Here is a 20,945-nt window from a genome sequence, read left to right as displayed (position 1 = left end):
AGCAGATATATCTCAGAATGCTTTGTGAAAACTCCTCGCAAAGCATTGTCGATAGTGGCAACAAATAACAAAGATGGCTCAGGCACCATGCGGGTAGAAGGAGTCATCCTTCTACCCGAAGTGGTGGTGATCACCTGTCCGAACGGTAAGTTAACTGAGTTCCCTATAAAGTTCCCTATGTAGTCCCCACTTTATATAGTGATAGAGGGGTTTAGGGGTAAGAGCGGAAGTTTGGGCAAAGCCTGTCTCTTGAGCTTCAAAAACCTACTCTAACATGTCATCCTTAAAAAATAACCAGGAAGAGGCCAGGATCCACCAAGGCTTCAGCCTGCCATTAAATGGTAATCAAGTCCAAGGACTTAAAAGTGTTTTTCACTCCATTAGGTCGTTCACACACTGAATCAACTGTAAACCATTTCAGCATCACTGTCCAATTAGAAAACATTAATTAAATAAGTGCAAACAAAGATTAGGCTATATGAACTCTGCACAAAGTGTAAAGCATAGAACAGCATTATGCTGTTTTGTTGTTAGGGATATCCAGGCACTGAACAGATTGAATGCTTTAGAAAAATCTTTTGACCTTGCCTCACATCAAAAGTCATATAAGTTTAAACTTGGACAAGATGTGGTCATCACACAAAACAATAATGGAAAACACACATTAAACCTGAGTCAGGATCACATTAAACTTGCTGACTGAAGAAATGATCATGAAAATGATCGGTTTTAAATGAAATCCAATTCTTACAAGGAGGATAGTCAAAATATATATATATATATATATATATATATATATATATATATATATATATATACACATATATACATATATATATATATATATATATACACATATATACCGGTATATATATATTCACCCAAATAATAGTTTGTATTAGAGCCTTTGAGTATACTTACACTGTGTAATGTTAAGAAAATGTGAATATATTAAAATACATTCACATAATTCTTACCTTACAATATCCAAATAAGTGCTGTTTTTAATACCTTAATCATAACAGAACGTATTCAAACCCAGAACAACAAAATATTCAATTAGAGCGATTATGGCTGTGAATGTAATTTTCCATCAGATGCCCAGCAGTGCTACTATTGCTCTATTTAACAGGGTTCTCTTACCTGATGTGATATTTCCTTTGTCCAAGATGTGAGGCCCAATATCCGCTCTTCCAAAAACGATACCCTTCCATTTCTTTGCGGCTGTCACAAAATGGTGTGTAGCCACAGGGAGCTCCTTCTAAGTCCAAGTCCCTCAACTCTTTTAAATCAGCCCGAACGATCTGTGTGTTCCAGAGAGAGAGAGAGAGAGAGAGTGGTAAGTAGAGAAAAGACTGATGGCAGTTCAGAGTTTCAAAATCTCATCAAATCTTCACACCATCAGAGAAACTCACACAGAACGAGTCGGACTTTAAATCACACACTGCCTTGAAACATTTTCCTAAGCTGGTTCGGTTGTACCCATACCTGATCAGCGTCCACAAAAATGATCTTGTCCACGGCTAAAGGGAACAGAACGTCAAGGAATAGGATCTTGTATCCCCAAATAATCCGCTGTTTTTCTGTCTGCTGGTGGAGCCAGCGGGGCCATTTGTACTGCACCAACTCATACTGGAAGCCATACGACTTGGCCATGTGAGAGATGGTCTCCTAAAGAGCAAAAGGAAATAAGAGGTTAACAGATTTGTGCACATGGCGCATTTTCAACGTGTAAACAACAAGGCTTGCTGAACATGTTTCTGCTCAGAATCTTTTAAAGGTTCAAAACGATTTTGTTTGAGCTAAAAACATTTACTAGTTGATTTTATCATTTAGATATTCTACAAACTGTGGAGAAGAAAAATTGTGAAATTGCCATTAGAGGGGTAAAGTGTTTTTTATTTCTTTACCATGGAGTTGTTTAATATATATACATATATATATATATATATATATATATATATATATTTACCATTTATTTCTGTCATTTCTGCTTAAAATAACAAAAGATATTTGATTTTATTTTTATTCTCAAATAAAATTCTTAAAAACAAAAGAACCTTACAAACAGGTTATTCTACACTGAAAGAGCTTGTGCCACATACTAAGACTTTACTCATTTCTACACCGATAGCTTACTCTGGTTAAATGCAAAGGCTTTCTGATTAGATCATGGCGCCCAGCTTGCTTGTTATACATTATTTCAGTGTTTTCCAATTAGTCTTTACTTGACTTACTAGAAAAATTAACAGCAATAACATTGGGAGTTCATTAAAGCTCTAGCTAAAGCGTCAAAAGCTAGCAGGTTGATGGATACATGAGTAAGTACTGCCAGCTGATGGTGATGGAGTACAACAATGTTTAAATTTACTGACCATGTCCAGTGCAAGGTTATTTTCCGGCTCAAAAAAAGTCAAGATCTTTGAGTATACTGCTTTATTTTAACATGAAAATATGAATTTTGGTGTTTCTTAAATACAGAACATTTTGTAGCTTTGATATCATCAGAGATTTTCTTTATATTTTGACTGGCTCCGTTTGTCGTTTTTCTTTTTTTATTATTTTAAAAACACACGGAAGGAAAAATGTTCTGTAAGGTTTTTTTAAAAAGGGTTTAGAATGGATCTAATACCTTTGCCTCCATCCATATTATACTGCTATAAGAGTCTAAGCAACTCATTTCTGGAAGTACTTAGTTGTTAAAAAACAGGAAAAATGTAACTAGTTCTTGGTATTTGAGCAGTGGATTATTGATCAGAGCAGATCAATGGAAACCTGGCCAATTATTAACTAACTGATTGATTGGGTCATCCCTAATTCATTTATGGGAAATCGAGCTGTTTTTAGGTAAATCATAACTAAAAGACATTTAGGACCTTGATGTAAAATCATTTTATTCTTTTAAACATAATTTAAATTGTTTAAATATGTTTCCATCTGGATTGAAAGAGAATGGAAGGAAACCCCAGATTTCTCTATGAGCGTCTTTTCCCAACAATTTTTTATTTTTTTCGATTAATAAAAAAAAAAGAAGAAAAGATTCTGGACATTTCAGTCTATAACTTTTACCTTGTTGGGTTTTATCAATTGTTGAATGCCTCAACAAAACACAGCTAACTATGAAAATGATGCATCTCAGTTCTCAAGCATTTACGTGATTTAGTAAATAAGAAATAAAACAATATTTAAATAAAAACTGGTTATTTAGAAAACAATTTTCTATTTCTCATTTTTTTCATAACATTAAGAGGGAAAAATCCAATACCTTAAAAGAAGGTGAAAGGTAGTTTTTAAGGAACCAGAACTTGACAGGTGTGTTTGTATGGCGCAGGACAGACAGCATCATTATTCTGAAAGATAAAGGATGAGACAAGATTACATTTCAGGATCCAACTAAATATAATTCACTGTGTTTAGAAGGGAAGAAACTGACCTCAGAAATCGTTCATACAGATGACCAGAGGCCACAGAAAATATGTTAAGAATATCTTCCTTTTTCTTCTCTTTTTCATCCTTCTTTGAGCCAACACCTGTGATGCTGTAAATGAAACCAGAATACATGAGGCGGATGTGTTCTGTTTCATGATAACGTCTCATATAGAGGCAACAAATCAAAACTTCCACTGCAGCAACCACGCTTTCATAAAGCCGGGGAAATTATAGTCATAAAAGACAGAATAACCAATTTTCAAACAAATCATGCAGCACTGAGCGGCTGATGTGTTTTCTTAAAATAAAATAAAAATAATGATGGTGGAAATGGTGTGGAGGTCAGCAAATCTGACATGATTGGAGACATTTCAGTTCCTGCTGATACTCATCTAGAAAGCTGAAATTATATGTTAGAGGAGTTTCTGAAAACGGATGTATTCTTTTGTTTATTTTCTTCTAAGATAATGCAAAGATGGGAACATTTTCAAAAACTGGATGGTATGGGGGTTAAACAAGTTTGTTAAACACCCTGTGCGCCATACAAGCTTTCAAATGCTCTTTTCCACACCAGGGAGAAATTGGATATGATTTTTAAAGTTCATCATCTTCCATTTTGGTTAATTGGATCAGGTGTTAATAAATCCACACCGAGCCATCAGCACCTCTCAAAACTTTCACAAGCAGTTCTCCCATCACAAAGACAGAAATAAATGTTTGTGGTTAGAAGAAAAAAAAAAGAACACAAGATAAGAAATAAGCAGTCATCTACAAAACAGGGCAAGACATGGGAGGTGTTGTATACTTAGACCAAGATTTTAATAACAAAATAAATATCAAATTTGTTGGTAACCATCTTAAAATAAATTTAAGGAGTTACAATATTTAACTGTCTTTCTATACTGACCACTCAACACACTTTACACTAAATCTGCATTCACCCAATCAATATGTCAAACGTGCATGCTTATACATCGATAAAATAATTGGCAACTTGGGGTTAAGCGCCTTACCTGGAGGCACATCAATACATGACATGACAAGAGGAAGCTGGAAGCTTCTTGAATCCTTAAGATGCAGCAGCATGCACCAAGGTTCATGGACTGTCAACAGTGTCATGAAAACCTTTTTCTTTGTATATTTCAGAACTACATCTTGGAAGGACGTGCTACAATTGATTTGAAGAGATATTTTCTCTTTTATTTATTTGGCAGTGATAGTTTTATAATTGAAACTAATGTAAAAACTAAGCTTTATAATAAGATCTAATGAGTTGTTGCCGCTTTTATTTTAAAAAGTCTGTACTGTTAGAAGAAATGATCTCAATTCTTTGCCTGCAGGAAAATTTTAGGAAATCATTTTGGCTGAATTAGGGCCGGATCTATCAAAGGTTTGCGTGTATAAAAACGTGAGCTATTTCACTGCGCACGCTAAAAAATGTACAAACTGATCTATCAACAGCGTGCTAAAAGGATTTGGTCTTTAAAACGTGCTCTTATCCGTTTAGTACTTTTTCTGCAATGAATATGCAACATGGGGCGTTTACACGCAAAAGTGCGTCTTGTGGGAGGAGAACCTGTAAATATATTCATTTAGCACTCGCAAAGTGATTTATTAAACCTGAAAGCAATTTTGCTAACGGTATCTGACTCTATATTTAACACGTTTCAAAAGAAGGTGCAAATGGTCTGTATGCGTAATTGCGCACACATGGCAGCGGTTATTGTCGCAAGAAGGAGACATCGAAATGAAGAAAGGAGACGCAGAGAACGCATTTTTTCACTCCGTGTGAATATTTTTGGAATGAACGAGGAAACGATGATCAAAACATATCGTTTATCCAGCATTGCCATTTTGGAGCTGTTGGGGGAACTCAGAATGGATTTGGAGCCAGCCACAAGGAGGACCAACGCAATACCAGATATCACAAAACTCCTTGCAACATTGCACTTTTTTGCATCTGGGATCTCCCAATCTCGTTTTTCAGAAGTGCACGCAGTCATCTTATCCACAGTGACTTCTTGTGAGCCATTTGGTATGTGCATTTTTCTACAGGCCAATACAAAACACCTGTTTCTTTGTTTTTTTTACTGCAGTGAAGTAGAAATTCAGCCACATACCACCTTAGGGAATAAGGGTTGCCAAAGTTTATATATATATATATCCATCCATCCATCCATTTTCTTTACACGCTTGTCCCGAGTGGGGTCGCGAGGGGTGCTGGTGCCTATCTCCAGCAGTCAATGGGTGAGAGGCGGGGTACACCCTGGACAGGTCACCAGTCCATCGCAGGGCTATATATATATATATATTTTTTTTTTTTTTTTTTTTTGGGGGGGGGGGGGGGGGGGGGGGGGGATTGGGTGGGGGTGTCACTGTAAGATTAAAATTTCTTAATGCACTAGTTTGTACAAACTACAAACTACTTTGCCGCAAACCACAAAACGCGCAAAACCATCATTTAAATAGGGCGTCTCCAACAGTTTTGCACCTGCCACCAGTTACGCAATCACTCTTGTTAAATCACCCGCAAACCATGGTTCAGCCCCTCGCGCAAAATTCCAGTTTGCGAGAGCAAATTACTGCACGCAAAATTGGATCTTGATAAATCTGGCCCTTAGACTGATAACCTGATGTTGCTGAGGATTTAGGAAAAAAAAAATACGGTGTGGTTAGAAAAAAAAAAAAGCGGTAAAAAGGCACAGAAAGTGTACACTAGCCCAGCACTGTGAACAAGCAGTCAGTTAATTGCCTAGCTGATGTATCAGCAAATTTTATAATTGATGGTTTAAGTCACATATTAGGCAAAAATTTGCTGCTTGCAAAATTTTAAATGTGAAGATAGACTGGAATAGAACAATTTTATGGAGTAATATCAATGTGCTCTCAATAATTAAATGCATAAAAATAAAAGGGGAAAGGCTGCCTAGAAGCACTATTTCATACAAGTGTGCAAAGAACAACCAAGACTTTTTTTTTGATAGAAAATGGGTAGAAAAAAAAAACAACCAAAAAAAACTTGCAGCTGTTGGGAGCTAAATGAGTATGCAGATTACTATTAAGTCGTAAAAATAGACTAAAAAGCGCTATGTGAGATAACAACAGACTGAACTAAAATCTAAAGGACACTCTCTAACTCATGAACACATTACTGTGTCCTTAAAGAGCAACCACTCATGATTCAAGGCACATTTAGCGGACAGAAATCAGGACTTGTGCTGGAGGCTAGATGTGTCTGCAGTCAGGCCGAGTGTCCTTGTCTGTAACAGACTGCTGATGAGGGAAGGGGTGTCTCTCCCACACTCAATCACAACCACGGCTTCAGCCCAGAGGCTCCAAGAAGACACCAGGGAGAGTGAATGGAGGGGAAGCAGTGTCCTCTAAAACCCGCTTCCTAACATTTACATTAGGAAACTTCATTCTACATAAAACTGCATAACGGAGAACGACAATGAAGGCATTTTTTTAATATTGAATATTTCTCAACAGAAACATACTTTCTCTTCTCTATAGAGGAAACTTTCTCTTCAGCTGAGCTGGTGGCTAAGCCACCAGGCACCAGTGGGGTCTTGCGATGTAAATGGCGTAAGATGAGAAAGCCAACCATTATGAAGGGGCTTCAGCCAAACAATGGGTTTCCAAAGATAAGAAGATTTAGAGGGTCAGGTGAGAGCCCGTTTGGCTGAATACTGGAGATAATCTGGACCACTGAGCTCTGAATAAATCCACGGTAGAAAACCGCAGCTGGAATCAACATAATCAATCCATAATATGTATTCATCCTTTTTATATTTACTGTGAAACTATAATTACTCACAGCAAAGTTTTGACAAGATTCTCTGCAATAAACCTTTATCTTATGACTGGAATCCCCTCAAACTTCATTAAATAGAAAATGCTATAAGCACAATGAAAGGCTGTGTTTTATAGAAAAGGTTTTGCTCATACTCGGCATGGATAAACATAATGCTTAGATAATACATTTAGAGTCATGCAAAAATAATTTATACCCATTGAAATATTTTATATTTAGGCAAGATGTAACAACAAATGGTCAATGTGTTTTATGCGCTTTCATAAGATGGAATATAATAAAATAGAAATGCATTTTTTCATCCTAAAGTGTACAAAATTCAGGTGTGTTGGTGGCAAAGCAAACAGGCAAGGAAAATGTAAAGGAACAAAAAGATGCACAACAGAACAGATTGCACTTGCTATTGCAATATCTGTGAGTGCAGTATTGTAATTGCATTGGACTGCTTAAATATAATATTTGCTTTGACACTGTAATTCCAGTATAGCCAAACATATTTTTCTATGGGAGCACTAATGATCGGTTCGGTGCCCTTGATGCTCACACCTGATGCATGCGTCTAGTAGACTAGATGTTATCTCATAGAAAGTGGTGGGGACATTGTGCCATGGTAAAGAAAGAAAAGATTCAGGACATATGAAAGTTTATAATAAAAATAATTCAGCACAGCAGCTCTCAATGGTAGTGTCCAAATTACATATTTTCCTGATAGCATGCAGGCCTAAAAGACCAAAAATAATAATAGTGATGTTAAATGAAAACAATACATGGTTTTCAAGCTTTTTTTTTTAGGAATGAAAGTATGAAAAGTGTCTTGTTCATTTGTATTCAGTCCAACTTCATTTTACAACCCCTCAAAAAATCCCATGTATCACATTGTCTTAGAGTCCATCTTTGTGTGAATTAGTCTCAGTATTAATACATCTTTTCTGGGAAGGTTTGTTACAGCCCATCAGAGACTAAGACTGAAACCGATGGACACCACAGACAGGTCAGAGATTAAGATATAGAGAAGTTTAAAGGACCAATTTGATATAATAGCCCAAGCTTTCGACCTTTTTGCTAACCATTGTTTAATCCATAATTTGAAAATGGAAAGTATACAATTCCAAGAAAAATTTAGCAGTTAACATAGACTGATGAGCCAGGTATTTTGTTTGTTCTGTTCTTATAATCAGCAGTTAATAGGGTTAATAGAGGGGGACCCTGGCCAGAAGTTGATGATTTTTGGGTGGCTACATCGTGAAAACAATGGGAACTTTTTTTTAAGGAGAAGAGACCAAGATTGAACTTTTTGGCCTCCATGCCAAACCCTATTTGACATGGGAAACAATGATCCCTATAGTGGAACTTGGAGGTGGCAACTTCATGCTGTGGCAAACATCAACACAGAAAAACTGAAACTGCTAGGGATTTAGAAAGTAGCCTTTAGTTCATTTTTAGCTGAAGGTGTTAAGGGTATATTGCCACACAGCTGAAGTAAATACTTAAGCAAATACAGCTTTATTGTTTATTTTAATAATAAAAATAAAAAGTGGTGTTCCTTTTGCATTCCTTTTAAAAATATCAACTCTGTGTAGGTCTGTCAAATAAAATTCTTATTGAAGTTGTGGCAATAATAGGGAGAAGTTTAAAATGTATAAAAACCTTTCCCCTGTGGGTCATACCTTTAAAGTAGCTGGACTTGCTTTGAGGAAGCAGCAACTATCTCATCTAAGACGCTGGACCAAAGTTTCAGTTGTTTCTTTTACAAATTTTTAATTTACAAATATTTATTTACGAGAACCTTTCCTCTCAAACCATTTAGGTTTCCTCAGGTAACAGAGTAGCTGACGCTCTCTATGCTTTGTGAAGTTGTCCTAAATTTGGGGTTTTACAGCAGAAAACATAAAAACCAGAAACCAGTACAGTTTCTCTGAATACAAAAGGCATTAAAGTAATGCTTCCTTTCAGTTTGAAAAAAAACCTGAACAAATTCCGAAAGAAAACAAATGAAGAAACTTACATTAATAATCCTGATATATGCAATAGCTTCTTTTAAGAAGAACTTATTAAGATATCATTTTATATCAATGATATTTTTAATATTATGTGATATCAACCAGTGTATAGGAAATTAGTCTGACATTCTTGTTAAAGTGAAGTTAACCGTGGAGCTAGTTGAACAAAATGATTCCCCAAATTCAGTTAATTAAATATCAATTTGTATCCTCCTAGTTTTAAGATCTTGATCATAAAACCAGTTTGATACATTAAACAATTTACATTATGCAGTATTTGACCAAAAGACGGTTCCAACTAGAGCTTCACAATGTAAAAAAAAAAAAAATGGGAACAAAAGTCAATCTTGACTAGGGAATTTTTCGGTATGCTGTTTGCAGCTTAAGAAGCACCAGAAAGCCCTTCAGGTGCTGTCAGTAGACGTATGATGAGCTGCAACATAGCCATACCCTTTCCCTGATGTATTCCTGCCCTGAATCAGTTAACTCTCAGGTTTACTAGCCCTGTCCAGTGACTAGCCAGTTGGAAACTCTAAAATCCAAGTTGAATCTGGTCAGTGAATGCACCAGAGCCAACGGGTGTTACACAACAGGCATTAAATTTTACTGTTTTACAAGGAGACATGACTACTATTTTACTCTGATATGCTTTAAAATGACCAGTATTACCCTATTGACATAAATGCCGATATATTAAGCAACACTGGTTTCATCCTTTTCAACATCTGTCGTCATAAGGCAATAGAAAACGCTTGATTTGTAAATGCTGACAACAGGGCAGAGTTACTTGACTTTGTTTTACAGGGATATCAAAACCCTGCTTTTTTCCCCCTTTCCCTCACACATGATGCAACATCACCTAAATAAAAATAGACCATTTATGACAGGTACAGCAGAAAATAGTATTGCAATGTTCTAGCTTGTAGCTCTAAAAGACAATGTAAAAATTGGTATCAACAGTTTAATTCTTGCATAAACTTGATTAACAGAAAACTTAAAAGCTTAAACTTAAATTAATCTTTTATTTCATTAAATTCTGAATCTCCAATTATTTTAGTCTAATTAGCAAAAACAAACTAACCAAATATGCTCCTTCTTAAAATTAGGCCTTCTTGCTACTGAAATCAACACATACCCACAAATATCCATAGCTTTGCTGAAAACATCTGCAGTTTCAAGCAGACTACAGTATTGATAAACTGTCGGGTAAAATATAGATCTGACTTCTGACCTAACATAACTCCAGACAATGATTAGTGGAGCTGCACATAAAAAATAAATGCAACACATAAACATGACGTGTTAATGAGTTTAACAAAGGTTTATGTGTTAAAGGGGCTTCAGCAAGACTGCCTACCTTTTTTCAAAAGTGCTCCAAACACTTCACACAGCAAGCATTTAATGAGGAAACAGGATCACACAGTTAGGAGTTGCTGGGGACACACGCAAATGCACACACATACCTACAGAAGCACATATTTTTTGCAAGACTAGATCTTACAGCATAATATTGCAGTCTTGATCCAGGGGAGGGGAAATATCTCCTATAACCATGTTGTATAATTGACAAACAAAGCTCTATGAGCAAACTATCCATCAAACTACAGTAACTGGAGTTCATCATTTTTAAGATGAGTTCAAACATACCTTACTATGGAGTCCCATATTCCTTTGCTTTCACTGGTTTCACTCAAAAGGTCTTCATTAATCTTTTCTGCTTTTTTTTGGACCTTTAAGTAAATGTTTAACAATTATGTTTAGATCATCAAGAATAGACTAGAAAAGCTCCAACACACACATTTTGTGAACAACAGCAAGGTAGAGAAACTAAATATAGTATGTATCTTAGAAATGTTCTCACCCTAACTTTGATGATCTTACTGTGGAAACTGTTTAACACAACTATAACATCCTCAGCGTCAGGTGGGGAATCAGTTCCGTCATGTCTGGAAAGAGAGAAAAAAAAATTAACCACACATATTTGTATATATTTGTAATCCAAGCTAAAATAGATCAACTGAAAAAAGTGCATCTGCGGCCTACGAGAGAAATACGGGAAAACCAGTACCAGTCACTTGGTTATTTAGTGAAAATGACAAATTACCCACTTTATAAAATATAAAGAAAGAATCCAAAGTTGCCACAGCTTATTAATCAGGACTTTGATTAATAGCATGCTATACAATTTCAATGCTGCTATGAATAACCAAAAGAAGCAACATTTCTGCAATGGACCGCAAATATAATCATACTTGAGCAGATTCTGAATCACTGCAAACACAAATATCAGTTTATTTTATTGCCTTTTGAGAAAAGATCAACTCAAAGTACTGAACAATGGTAAAGGCAAATCGGATGTTTTTTTTCCCCATCTTTCTTTAAAAAATAAATCAAACTCACTTGAACTTAAATAAAGGTTGGCTTTGAACATTTATTTTCTTTTTCCACATCTAGATTTACATTTTGTTAGGACTTTATGTCATGCTAATATGCTGTTATGCTTTGAGCTAAATTAGGAACTCATAATTCAGCCAAAGGTCCATAAATGTAGGAAATACTCATAGGAGTACTTTAAACACACACATAAACTACTCTCCATGTACAATAACCTCTCCAATGTATCACACACACATACTAAGCTCCTGTTCTGCACTAGTGGCTGCTGTTTATGCACGAGGATTCCCGTGTGAACCCGCATCTGTGAGCTCATGTCAACGTTTGTCACTTTAAGAATAAAAACCAACTTGATAATGTAACCTACCTTTTATTGGCTACTTTTCAGGAAATCCTGCCTCTTAAGGTAGTGCTGTTTTCTGACTAGTAGCTATTAGCTACCCCTGTCAGGACATATTGACGACTTTGTTTAAGTTATTAAATGATGACTTCCTTTGACCATTTTTATTCTTTTTAAGAGAATAGAGATTAGCCTAAAGATGCCTTGGTAACCTTACTAGCAACCACTAGGAAAACAACAGCACTGTCTCAAGGAGCGGGACTTCTTCAAAAGTAGCCAATCCATTACATTTACTTTTGCAGGTTGGTTTCATCATCAAAGTATCAAACAGATCGAAAGGAGAAGGAGCATGCACTCATGCTTGTGATGGGGGGCTCGTGGTATTGAATCTGCAAGCATAAAACATTCAAATTCTCGTTAGGAGTGGTTTATGTGAGAGTGTTCTAAATAAAACTGCTCGTATGAGTATTCATTACACGTGTGCACTTTTGGCATCAGCCTAGGCTGCAGGTTTAGGGTTGCTACATGGGACGGTGCTGACACCGCCATGTTTTTCACCATGGGGACATGGAGTTCAAGAGGATGCAGTGTTGGATTTCCACCACACATCTCATCTCACCAAACCTCCTCTTTCCATATGTTGTCCAATGTTTCCGACACATCTTGCTGCTAACTTAAACTGGGCTTCTCAAGTTATTTTTGTCCATCATTTTCAAAAGGTCAGTTTTATGGAGTCCAAAACACATATCTACCCTATTACAATGTTCTCCTACCTAGCAGTTGATATCTACAGGTTAAGGGTTAACCCTTGCGGTTGGCATGGCCCTCATGTCTTCTTATCTCTCTAATAATGCAATCTTTTCGTCACGTTTTTGATTAAGTGGAGGACATAGCTCTTTTACGTTTGCAATTCTGATACTCTCTTTCAACATTTGGATGATTGGTTGAACACAGCCTGCTTCTAACTTCCCCAACTTCTCCCTGACTTATCGGTTATGTTGCTTGGTATTTATGATGTTGGTTATTCCCAAATGTTTTCTAGCAAACCTCAGAGGCCCTTACAGAACAGGTAGATTAACAGAGAGACAAAACCCAAGACAGGTGGATACCCTATTTACTAATTAGCTGAATTCTCAAGGCAATTATTGATCACACTTCGTTCTATTTAATGGTATGAAAATAAGGCTAACTGATGGGGGGGTTCCTAAAAAAAAATACCGGAATGCTTTACAGAGTTTCATCTTTAAAGAAATATTTCAAATGTATATTTTATTATTTATTGCCTTTACAAGTTTTTAAAGAAGGACTAAGAAACAGTTTTATCTTACTATGTCTTCTTCTAAGTCCCTGTGATGGGATCCAAGTGTTTGTGAGACAACTGAGTAGTCTATCACCCCTCTCTCGGTAAGACTAGCTTCATGGCAGCTCAATATAAGGCCATCAGCATCAATAGCCACAAGCCTCGCACTGCACTATTCATTGGGTAAATACAGAAGGTTTATGACATGGCAGAGCCAGCAAAAGAAATAGAAATGGGAAACCTTTGTCAGAAGACGAAGGAAAAAGAAAACCACTATGAAAGAAGAGGCTATATCAACTTGTTAAAGCGGAAAAAATACATTTACTCAACAGTCAGACTTACACTTCACTAGCCTTCTTCCCATTCAACTGAAGTGCAAATTTTAAGCGAACCTTTAAAAGTAAAAAAAAAAAAAAAAAAAACTAATGTGAAAAAATGTAAATTTGTGGTGTTTCCATTTAGTTTGAAATTAATTAACCAAGCCCTCATATGTTGTTGCCCAGAGACATCTTCAGGCATGGCTGTAATAAACAGGAAGTAGAGGCTGCAATCTAGCACTGACCACAGATCAGTAATGGAGGAAAGTTTTGATGAATGTATTACAATCAGGAAAGGTTGTTCTCACATTAAAATCTCAGCTAGTAATGTCGATGTTGCTTCAGGCCATGTCTACACACAGAATAGAAACATCCAGGAAGACCCTACAGCATAAACAGCTGCATCAGAGCTGATTCAAAAAAAGTGTTTCCTTCTCCAATTTTCACATGAATCCTCTTTTGCTAAAGTCCACCTCATTTAGCGTAATAAATTTACTTTAGTCTTTTCAAATTTAGACGTTTCCATCAGAATTTTCTGATGCGATACTTCAAAATTCCAAAAAAAAGTAAAAAAAATAATCCACTGGACTTTGTTTCCGAGTTTGAAGATGTTTAGCTTCCCATCCAGGAAGCTTTTTTTAATTTGTCAGAATTTAATGTCTTGCACAGAGACTAGTGCATACTAAAGACAAAAGCCCCACACCAAACATGAGCAGAGTGGTGTATGCAGCTCAATGCAGTGAGGAATGCTCCGATCTTTATATTGGAGAAACCAAACAACCACTCCATAGACGCATGGCCCAACACAGAAGAGCGACCTCCTCCGGAGAAGACTCTGCTGTTAATCTACAACTTATGGACAAAGGACATTTTTTTGAGGACCAAAATGTTCACATTTTGGACAAAGAAGATAGGTGGTTTTAAAGGGGCAAGAAGGAAGCCATTTATGTTAACAATGAAAAAACAACTTTAAACAGAGGTAGTTGACTCAGGTTTCAGCTTTCAAAAACCTACAATGCAGCGATATAGTTGATTCCTTCCCGCTATCGTCTCAACCTCCAACCCCATACAGGGGTCCAACACATTTCTGCTTTCAGCCAGGCCAACCACTCCCCCTAATGATCCCCTTTCAGAGGCATAGACCAGTATTGTTTATTGCAGACCCCCATTCCTAAGTAGTGGACCCATTTTTCCGGTTCAATCTGCATGTTTTCTAATCAAAAACAAAGCGTTGACTTGGTCCACTCTATAAAGCCTCGAACTCAATGCTAATTCTGACATTTTGAATTGAAAAAGCTTCCTGGAAGGGAAGCGAAATGTCTTCAAATTTTGAAAAGTAGAGTGGATTGATTTTTAACTTTTTTGGGATGAATCTTCACCAGATACTTCAAAATCCACATTAGAAAAATGTAAGTTGATCTTTCACTAATCCAATTTCATCAAAGTTTCTTGTAACATTCAGAAAAGTTCAATGAGCGTGAAAACTTCTGCCAGTCAGTGTATACGATGATCAGAATAAGCTTGCCATTTTACTTTCAGCAACAATACAAACATTTTCCAAACTAAGATATTTTGCCTTCAAATATTATTGCTTTACAATATCTCAAATTCTTTGCTTTAGCTGCTTTAGCCATTGCCACAGAGAAAGAAAGAGAAGCACAATATCTGCTCTCACTATAAAGCAAGCTACAGTTGTTAATGGACAGAGTCCTAACAGTGAAAGCGCACACTTCAAAGTGGATACTGGGATAGCTGCCAGGGTCAAAAACCAGACCATATTCATTACCCTCCATCATCATTAGGACTCACCTCACCATTATTTTGCCCATCACTACTTCCCAGTAGTGCTGTATATACTAGTAGATTTAATGAGAAAGTCTGTACAGTATTGATTGTGTAACGCAGCCTTTTACTGTAATTGTTTTAGGACTGATCTGCCTAGTAGACAATGTATTTTGGCAGACCGAATCAGCAGGGTTTAATGGTGAAACACTGCAGAACAAACCTGAGGTTGAGATGAACAGTTGACTATGATGCACCGTAAGCCATTACAACCCCAAATGCTTACTAAAGGCAAAAAATCTAACCTTATCACTATGATAAATGCCCCCTGCACTGTAGACGTATGGTAAACCCCCTCCCACTTGCTCAAGCGCTGCTTGTGTTTTCCCTTTTCTGTTGTCACCAGTGCAAATCAGCCTTCAGGGCTACCGTTAGAAAGCACCAGAGATCAATCTGTATCCCTGCAATGAGAGGGGGAGAGTTGGTCATCTCATTCATCGCTGTCAAGGCAAGGCGCAGTGGCAGCACAGGCTGGAGGAGGAAAATGCACACTGTGGGACTCAGGAACACAGACGCACCCAATAGGCTCTGATCGGCTACCTAACCAGAGCAGAGTGCCGCTAACCACAAGAATAATGACCCTGCCAAGGTGAAAAATGACATCACCTCTTAGCTTCACCTGGAGGATTGGGGGATAAATCTTGGTCGTCTGATATGATTTCAGAGAAACCGAGGGCTGTATATGCCCTAAATCTTACATGGAGTTAGCCAAAGAGAATGATATCAGTGGATGTAAAGACAAACAGCCAGAGCCCACTCAAACATAGCACGGCTCAGAAGTTTAGATAAGCTCATCATAGAGATCAATGTCAGGAATTATTTTTTTCTGATTCATTTCTTATAGTAACAATGCTCCAGTAAAAAAAAAAAAAAATTTCTTTAAAGTGGATTAAACATGGTACCAAAATGATTAATGAAAGCTTAACAATTTTCGTGATATTTAATAACAATAATTTGCAAAGGATTGTGATGTCAATAACAAATAACTATCACTTCCAGGATACTTTTCCATCCACTCAACAACTTTCAGTATCTCAGCTACGAATTACACCAGTTGTTTCCATTAAAAGTAGTTACAGCTCATTATAGGCCAAATATGTCATATATACAGTAGTAGCTATTCACCCACTTCCTTCCTTAATTGGCCCTTGGCTGGTCCCCTACAATTCCTTTTTAAACATAAACCTTTGTACTAAAATATTCTGTCATGATTTGTGGTCATTAAGCTCTAAAGAGAAGCATCGTCTCCTGGTCAGACCCTGTAATTCAGTGAAAGGATGGAGTAAGAGTTAAAAAAAATGTGTTGGGTTTATAGAGGGGATTTTGCTAGGAGTTTCAGGGGAGTGGGCTGCCATTCGGCTTGCCTTTGACTGAGAATGACCATTTTTTATGGCTGCTACTGTATACAAACAGTATTACATGACTCAATATTGCATCCAAATGGTCCTTGGTTATATTCTTGGTATACAAGTGTTTTGTATTTGTTCACATACTGAAGGATGATCAACGTTTCATGATATAGAGATCAGCTCCAACTGCATTGATTGAAAAATGTCTATTTCCATAGATCCAATCATTATTAAAATAACGCTCACGTTAAGCAGTATTATCCTGTTAGAGGATCCAGAGCAGTCAGGTGTCATCATTTAGATGTTGATTATAGCAAACATTTCACAGATTCATCACATTAACATTTTTATGACACTTCCAAACTTATGTAGTGTTTAATGGTTGAAAGACAAATCCCCCTTTTTACGCTGGCTGAAAGACTGGTTTAAACCCGGGAGAAATCAGCTTTTAGAGGCAGTGGGAACAGCTCACTAACGCGTGTCTACCCGGGTCAAGTGTCTCAGCCAGCGACCTGCTTTAAAATCGTCTCGGCTCTGATCGGCATGCTGGGGGAACACCAGACCCGGGTCTACCCGCTTAATTATGTCAAACCATTGAACACAACATACGGATGTCAACACACCGTGCCAGTCTCTTCTGATCTAACAAGCTGAAACGACTCTGTTTACATTTGATAAACATGAAGCAGCTCTGGTGAGAAGGATTCAGACCGATAAAGGAGTGAAACAATAGAGGGCACTGACTACACTCTGTTGCTCTCCATTATTTACTTCCCTGATTTCCGTCGCACTGTCGACATCATCAACGTTTACCCAGCGCGATGTTGTCATCAGACACTTAGTGGTGGGAGACAGTGGCCACGCAGCTTGCCATCAAGGGATCAGAATAGGCTTCTCGGTCAAATGGGAAAAGAGCCAATAGCCGATTGTTAGCGGGTCAACCCGGTTTTGAAAAACCCGGGTTTTCAATGGGAAAGCAGCTTAAGATTGACTCCCACAAATACATCACTTACCTCATTATTAAAACTTTCTCCAGAAGCCTTTAGCTTTTTCTGTTGGGTTATATCTAATTTCCTGCATGCTTACTGGTCTTCCAGCATCCTCCATGTTTATGATTAGTTTGAGTGTTTGACGTTAGTTGGTTATCAAACATTATGAACATTTTCATCATTTGTGTTAGTAATTACAGGTAGAAGCTTGGGTTAGACAAACATAACTTTGATACAGTTGGATTTTCCAATAGAAAAATAATCTCCAAACTCTTCAAGCCACTCAGAAAAAAAGTTTTGGTTTTCCTTATTGTTGAAGGTCGAGTATCATAATTTTATAGGGGGTGTATTTATATATTTAATACAGTTTGTGTATATTTTACCGGTGATGATTAGAAAAAAATATGCCCTGAATTTAAGCTTCATATTTTCAAAATCCACTGTATATTGTTTTATTAATTAGGTCTCGAGGAAGATTAGTTTAAAAGCATTACTAGAAGCCCAGCATTGCTGACTTTCATGCAAATGATAAGTGAATAAACATATTCAGACTGGTAGTTGGAAAAACCTTACCACTTGACTAATTCTATTTAAACAAATTATCCTTTTTACTGAAAAACTTGCTGGAAACTTGCTCGGCTGCATCCTCACAAAGATAGATCTACTGTCTGAGGGGGAAGACACAAAGGTGACCAGCTGCATCGTCTCTCTAGTCTGTCTTCTCTGTAATAGCAGCCCTTTCCACCTACCTATCTCTCCCCGCCTCTATGCCGAAACGCACTCCCTGCACTCATCAAACCATTGCGTTGCTACAGTGTCAGCGGCTCACCATGTTTCCATAGCGATATGTTTCAGTAGGAAAGAGAAGGCTGCTGAAAAACATCCTTGGATGCGAGCCATGAAAACATCTGCTTTACAGTAATTGTTGCCCATTTATTTGGTTTGAAATCAAAGATTGGGATACTCACGTGACAATCTGATAGATGTCTTCTGATCTTCCTTGACGTAATCTCAGAACCCAGGCTCCTGGATTAGCCTTCAGCTGGAAATATCCCTGTAATGTTTTTTCCACATTAGTCAATGAAGTTATAGGTCAAAATTACAAGAATCATATCTATTTTAACTTTCCAAAAACATGGCGAGAAAACCGAGAAAGATGCTGACCAAATTAGCCATGACAATGGTGTCATACATGAGCGGGTCCTGACTCATGCCCAAGGTAAACTGTAATCCGCGTGGTGGCTGACCGGTTGACAGGTCAAAGCAGTGGCCCTCCAGTAAGAGATGCTCCAGCTCAAATTCTGCTGCCACAACCCCATTAACCTGTAAAGAATAATAAATTACAAAGCAACAAAACTCTCTGGGAGGAGAATAAAAGCATTTTGCATCTACCCACAAGGACAAAAATGATAAGGCAGCGATGACCAAGCATCTCCATACCTCCTGCAAGTGGATGTTGTCCAGATCATAGAGGCTGTGCTTTGCTTGCACCATCCAGCTCTCCGGTGTGATCATGTTAAGGGTAAGCAGGGGAGATTCCGGGAGATCCTCAAAGCGGGCGAATGGCCCTGGAGACGCTGTGTCGTTGGCTAAGAAAGCCACGTCGGGCTCCAAAACAAATCTGTAAAAACTATGAAGGGAAAAAATATATATCAAAGACCTCACACTGTTGTGCTACAGTTTTAATTCAATGTTTTGAACATCTCAAAGAGTATAGCACAAGTAAAAACACAACAACAGATGACCGTTTCACTTTACTGGACAAGCTTGGACAATATGTTGGCAGAAACCCCCCCCAGCCCTTAACAAAACGTGCGTCAAGTGTTAAGAATTAAGCCCGTTTTTAAAGGAAACCATGCGAAGTCCCATCTTTAGAACACAGTTACAAGAAGCATGTAGAAAACTCAACAACATGTGGAAGAAGGTGCTCTGGTCAGATGAGACAAAACAAAGAACTTTTGACTGGCATGTAAAAGCAAGACAGTGTGTCTTGAGGATCAGTTTTGAAAAACACTGTTCTACAGTGTCTTATTTGTTTAAATTACACAAGACTTGCAATGGTTGATCCCATGGTCCGAAAACTGACGTCATTATGCAGATGACCAATGTCAAGCACCAGTGGTGTTATTGATTAGCCTTTTCCTGAGCAGACACCTATCTTTCTCCTACGCTTCAATTCAATTCAGTTTATCTATATAGCGCTAATTCACACCACATATCATCTCAAGGCCCTTTAAAAAGACAATTCAACCTGACTATAAAGTCAGATTGGTTCAAAGTTTTCTATCTAAGGAAAACCAGCCAACTGTATCGATTCATTGACTCGAAAGCAATCCCTCACACCAAGCATGCTTGTAGCGACAGTGGAGAGGAAAAACTCCCCTTTAACAGGAAGAAACCTCCAGCAGAAACATTCCAGTGCCTAAAACGGGGGAATTAATCCCCCAGAAAGAGGTAAGGGGAGACAGCATTCTAAGCTCAAAAAGAAGCAATGGGGAATCGGTGTGAGAGAAACATAAACGGGAGGAGGCAGCCAGCCATGCCCCCCATCTGAGCATTAGATCAGAGGAGCTGACTGGGCAGACAGCATCAGGGCAGAGAGAGGCTGGCTATGTAATCGAAGGAGCGTGGCGAATGGTTGCGTAAGTTCATTAGGGGAAACAGAATGCTGAGGGTGGGGGAGAGGCTACTGTTGGCCGAGAGTAGCTGTACTTTTGAGAAGCCCATCAGGAAGAATGTGCAGGGAGAGGCTACAGCTAACTGAGGCTAGCCTCTAAAGGCTAACTGCTGGAGGTGGAAGGAGGATCCTGACAGGCAGCTGGTCAGTTTCTGCGCTGGAGGTAGGACAAAGAAACAATCCTTCTAGAGCTAAACTAAAACGCCTTTTTTTTAAAAGCCACCCATTAGCCTCTTAAAGCTACAGTGTGTAATAATTACAGGGATATACAGTCAGAAATGTAATATATTATACATAATTATGTTATTTATCATCATCTACGAGCTCAGCCTCATAACCTTAATATTTGCGTTGCCTTAGAATTCGTTATTTATAATTACATAGGAGCTGGTCTCGCAGCCATGGAGGCAGACATCTTTGCGCTACGGCAGCGCAGAGCCAACAAACTAGCGTTTGCGAGATTGCCCATTACGCTCGAAAGTAACTACGGCAAG

At 37.9% G+C, this 20,945-nt stretch overlaps 1 protein-coding gene across 4 annotated transcripts in view; it reads right to left on the bottom strand.

Moving 5' to 3' along the window:
* The window catches only part of uggt2 (UDP-glucose glycoprotein glucosyltransferase 2), a 63,848-nt gene that overhangs the window by 5,458 nt on the left and 37,445 nt on the right, over nt 1-20,945 (bottom strand). The window contains exons 28-37 of one of the 4 annotated variants that reach the window (XM_038301214.1): nt 19,215-19,404; nt 18,939-19,097; nt 18,743-18,828; nt 11,105-11,189; nt 10,891-10,973; nt 10,707-10,787; nt 3,434-3,538; nt 3,266-3,350; nt 1,489-1,671; nt 1,144-1,304 (exon numbers count right to left, since the gene is read on the bottom strand). In XM_038301214.1, the coding sequence (XP_038157142.1) occupies nt 1,144-1,304; nt 1,489-1,671; nt 3,266-3,350; nt 3,434-3,538; nt 10,707-10,787; nt 10,891-10,973; nt 11,105-11,189; nt 18,743-18,828; nt 18,939-19,097; nt 19,215-19,404 (1,218 nt within the window). Of the gene's footprint in view, nt 1-1,143; nt 1,305-1,488; nt 1,672-3,265; nt 3,351-3,433; nt 3,539-10,600; nt 10,625-10,706; nt 10,788-10,890; nt 10,974-11,104; nt 11,190-18,742; nt 18,829-18,938; nt 19,098-19,214; nt 19,405-20,945 lie in introns of those variants that run through there. The other 3 variants (XM_038301215.1, XM_038301217.1, XM_038301218.1) reach the window with 3 other exon arrangements.

This window comes from Cyprinodon tularosa, unplaced genomic scaffold (assembly GCF_016077235.1).
Source record: "Cyprinodon tularosa strain WSP-4 unplaced genomic scaffold, ASM1607723v1 ctg463, whole genome shotgun sequence".
Classification (NCBI taxonomy): Eukaryota; Metazoa; Chordata; class Actinopteri; order Cyprinodontiformes; family Cyprinodontidae; genus Cyprinodon; species Cyprinodon tularosa.
This window is presented reverse-complemented; position numbering and strand designations above follow the sequence as displayed.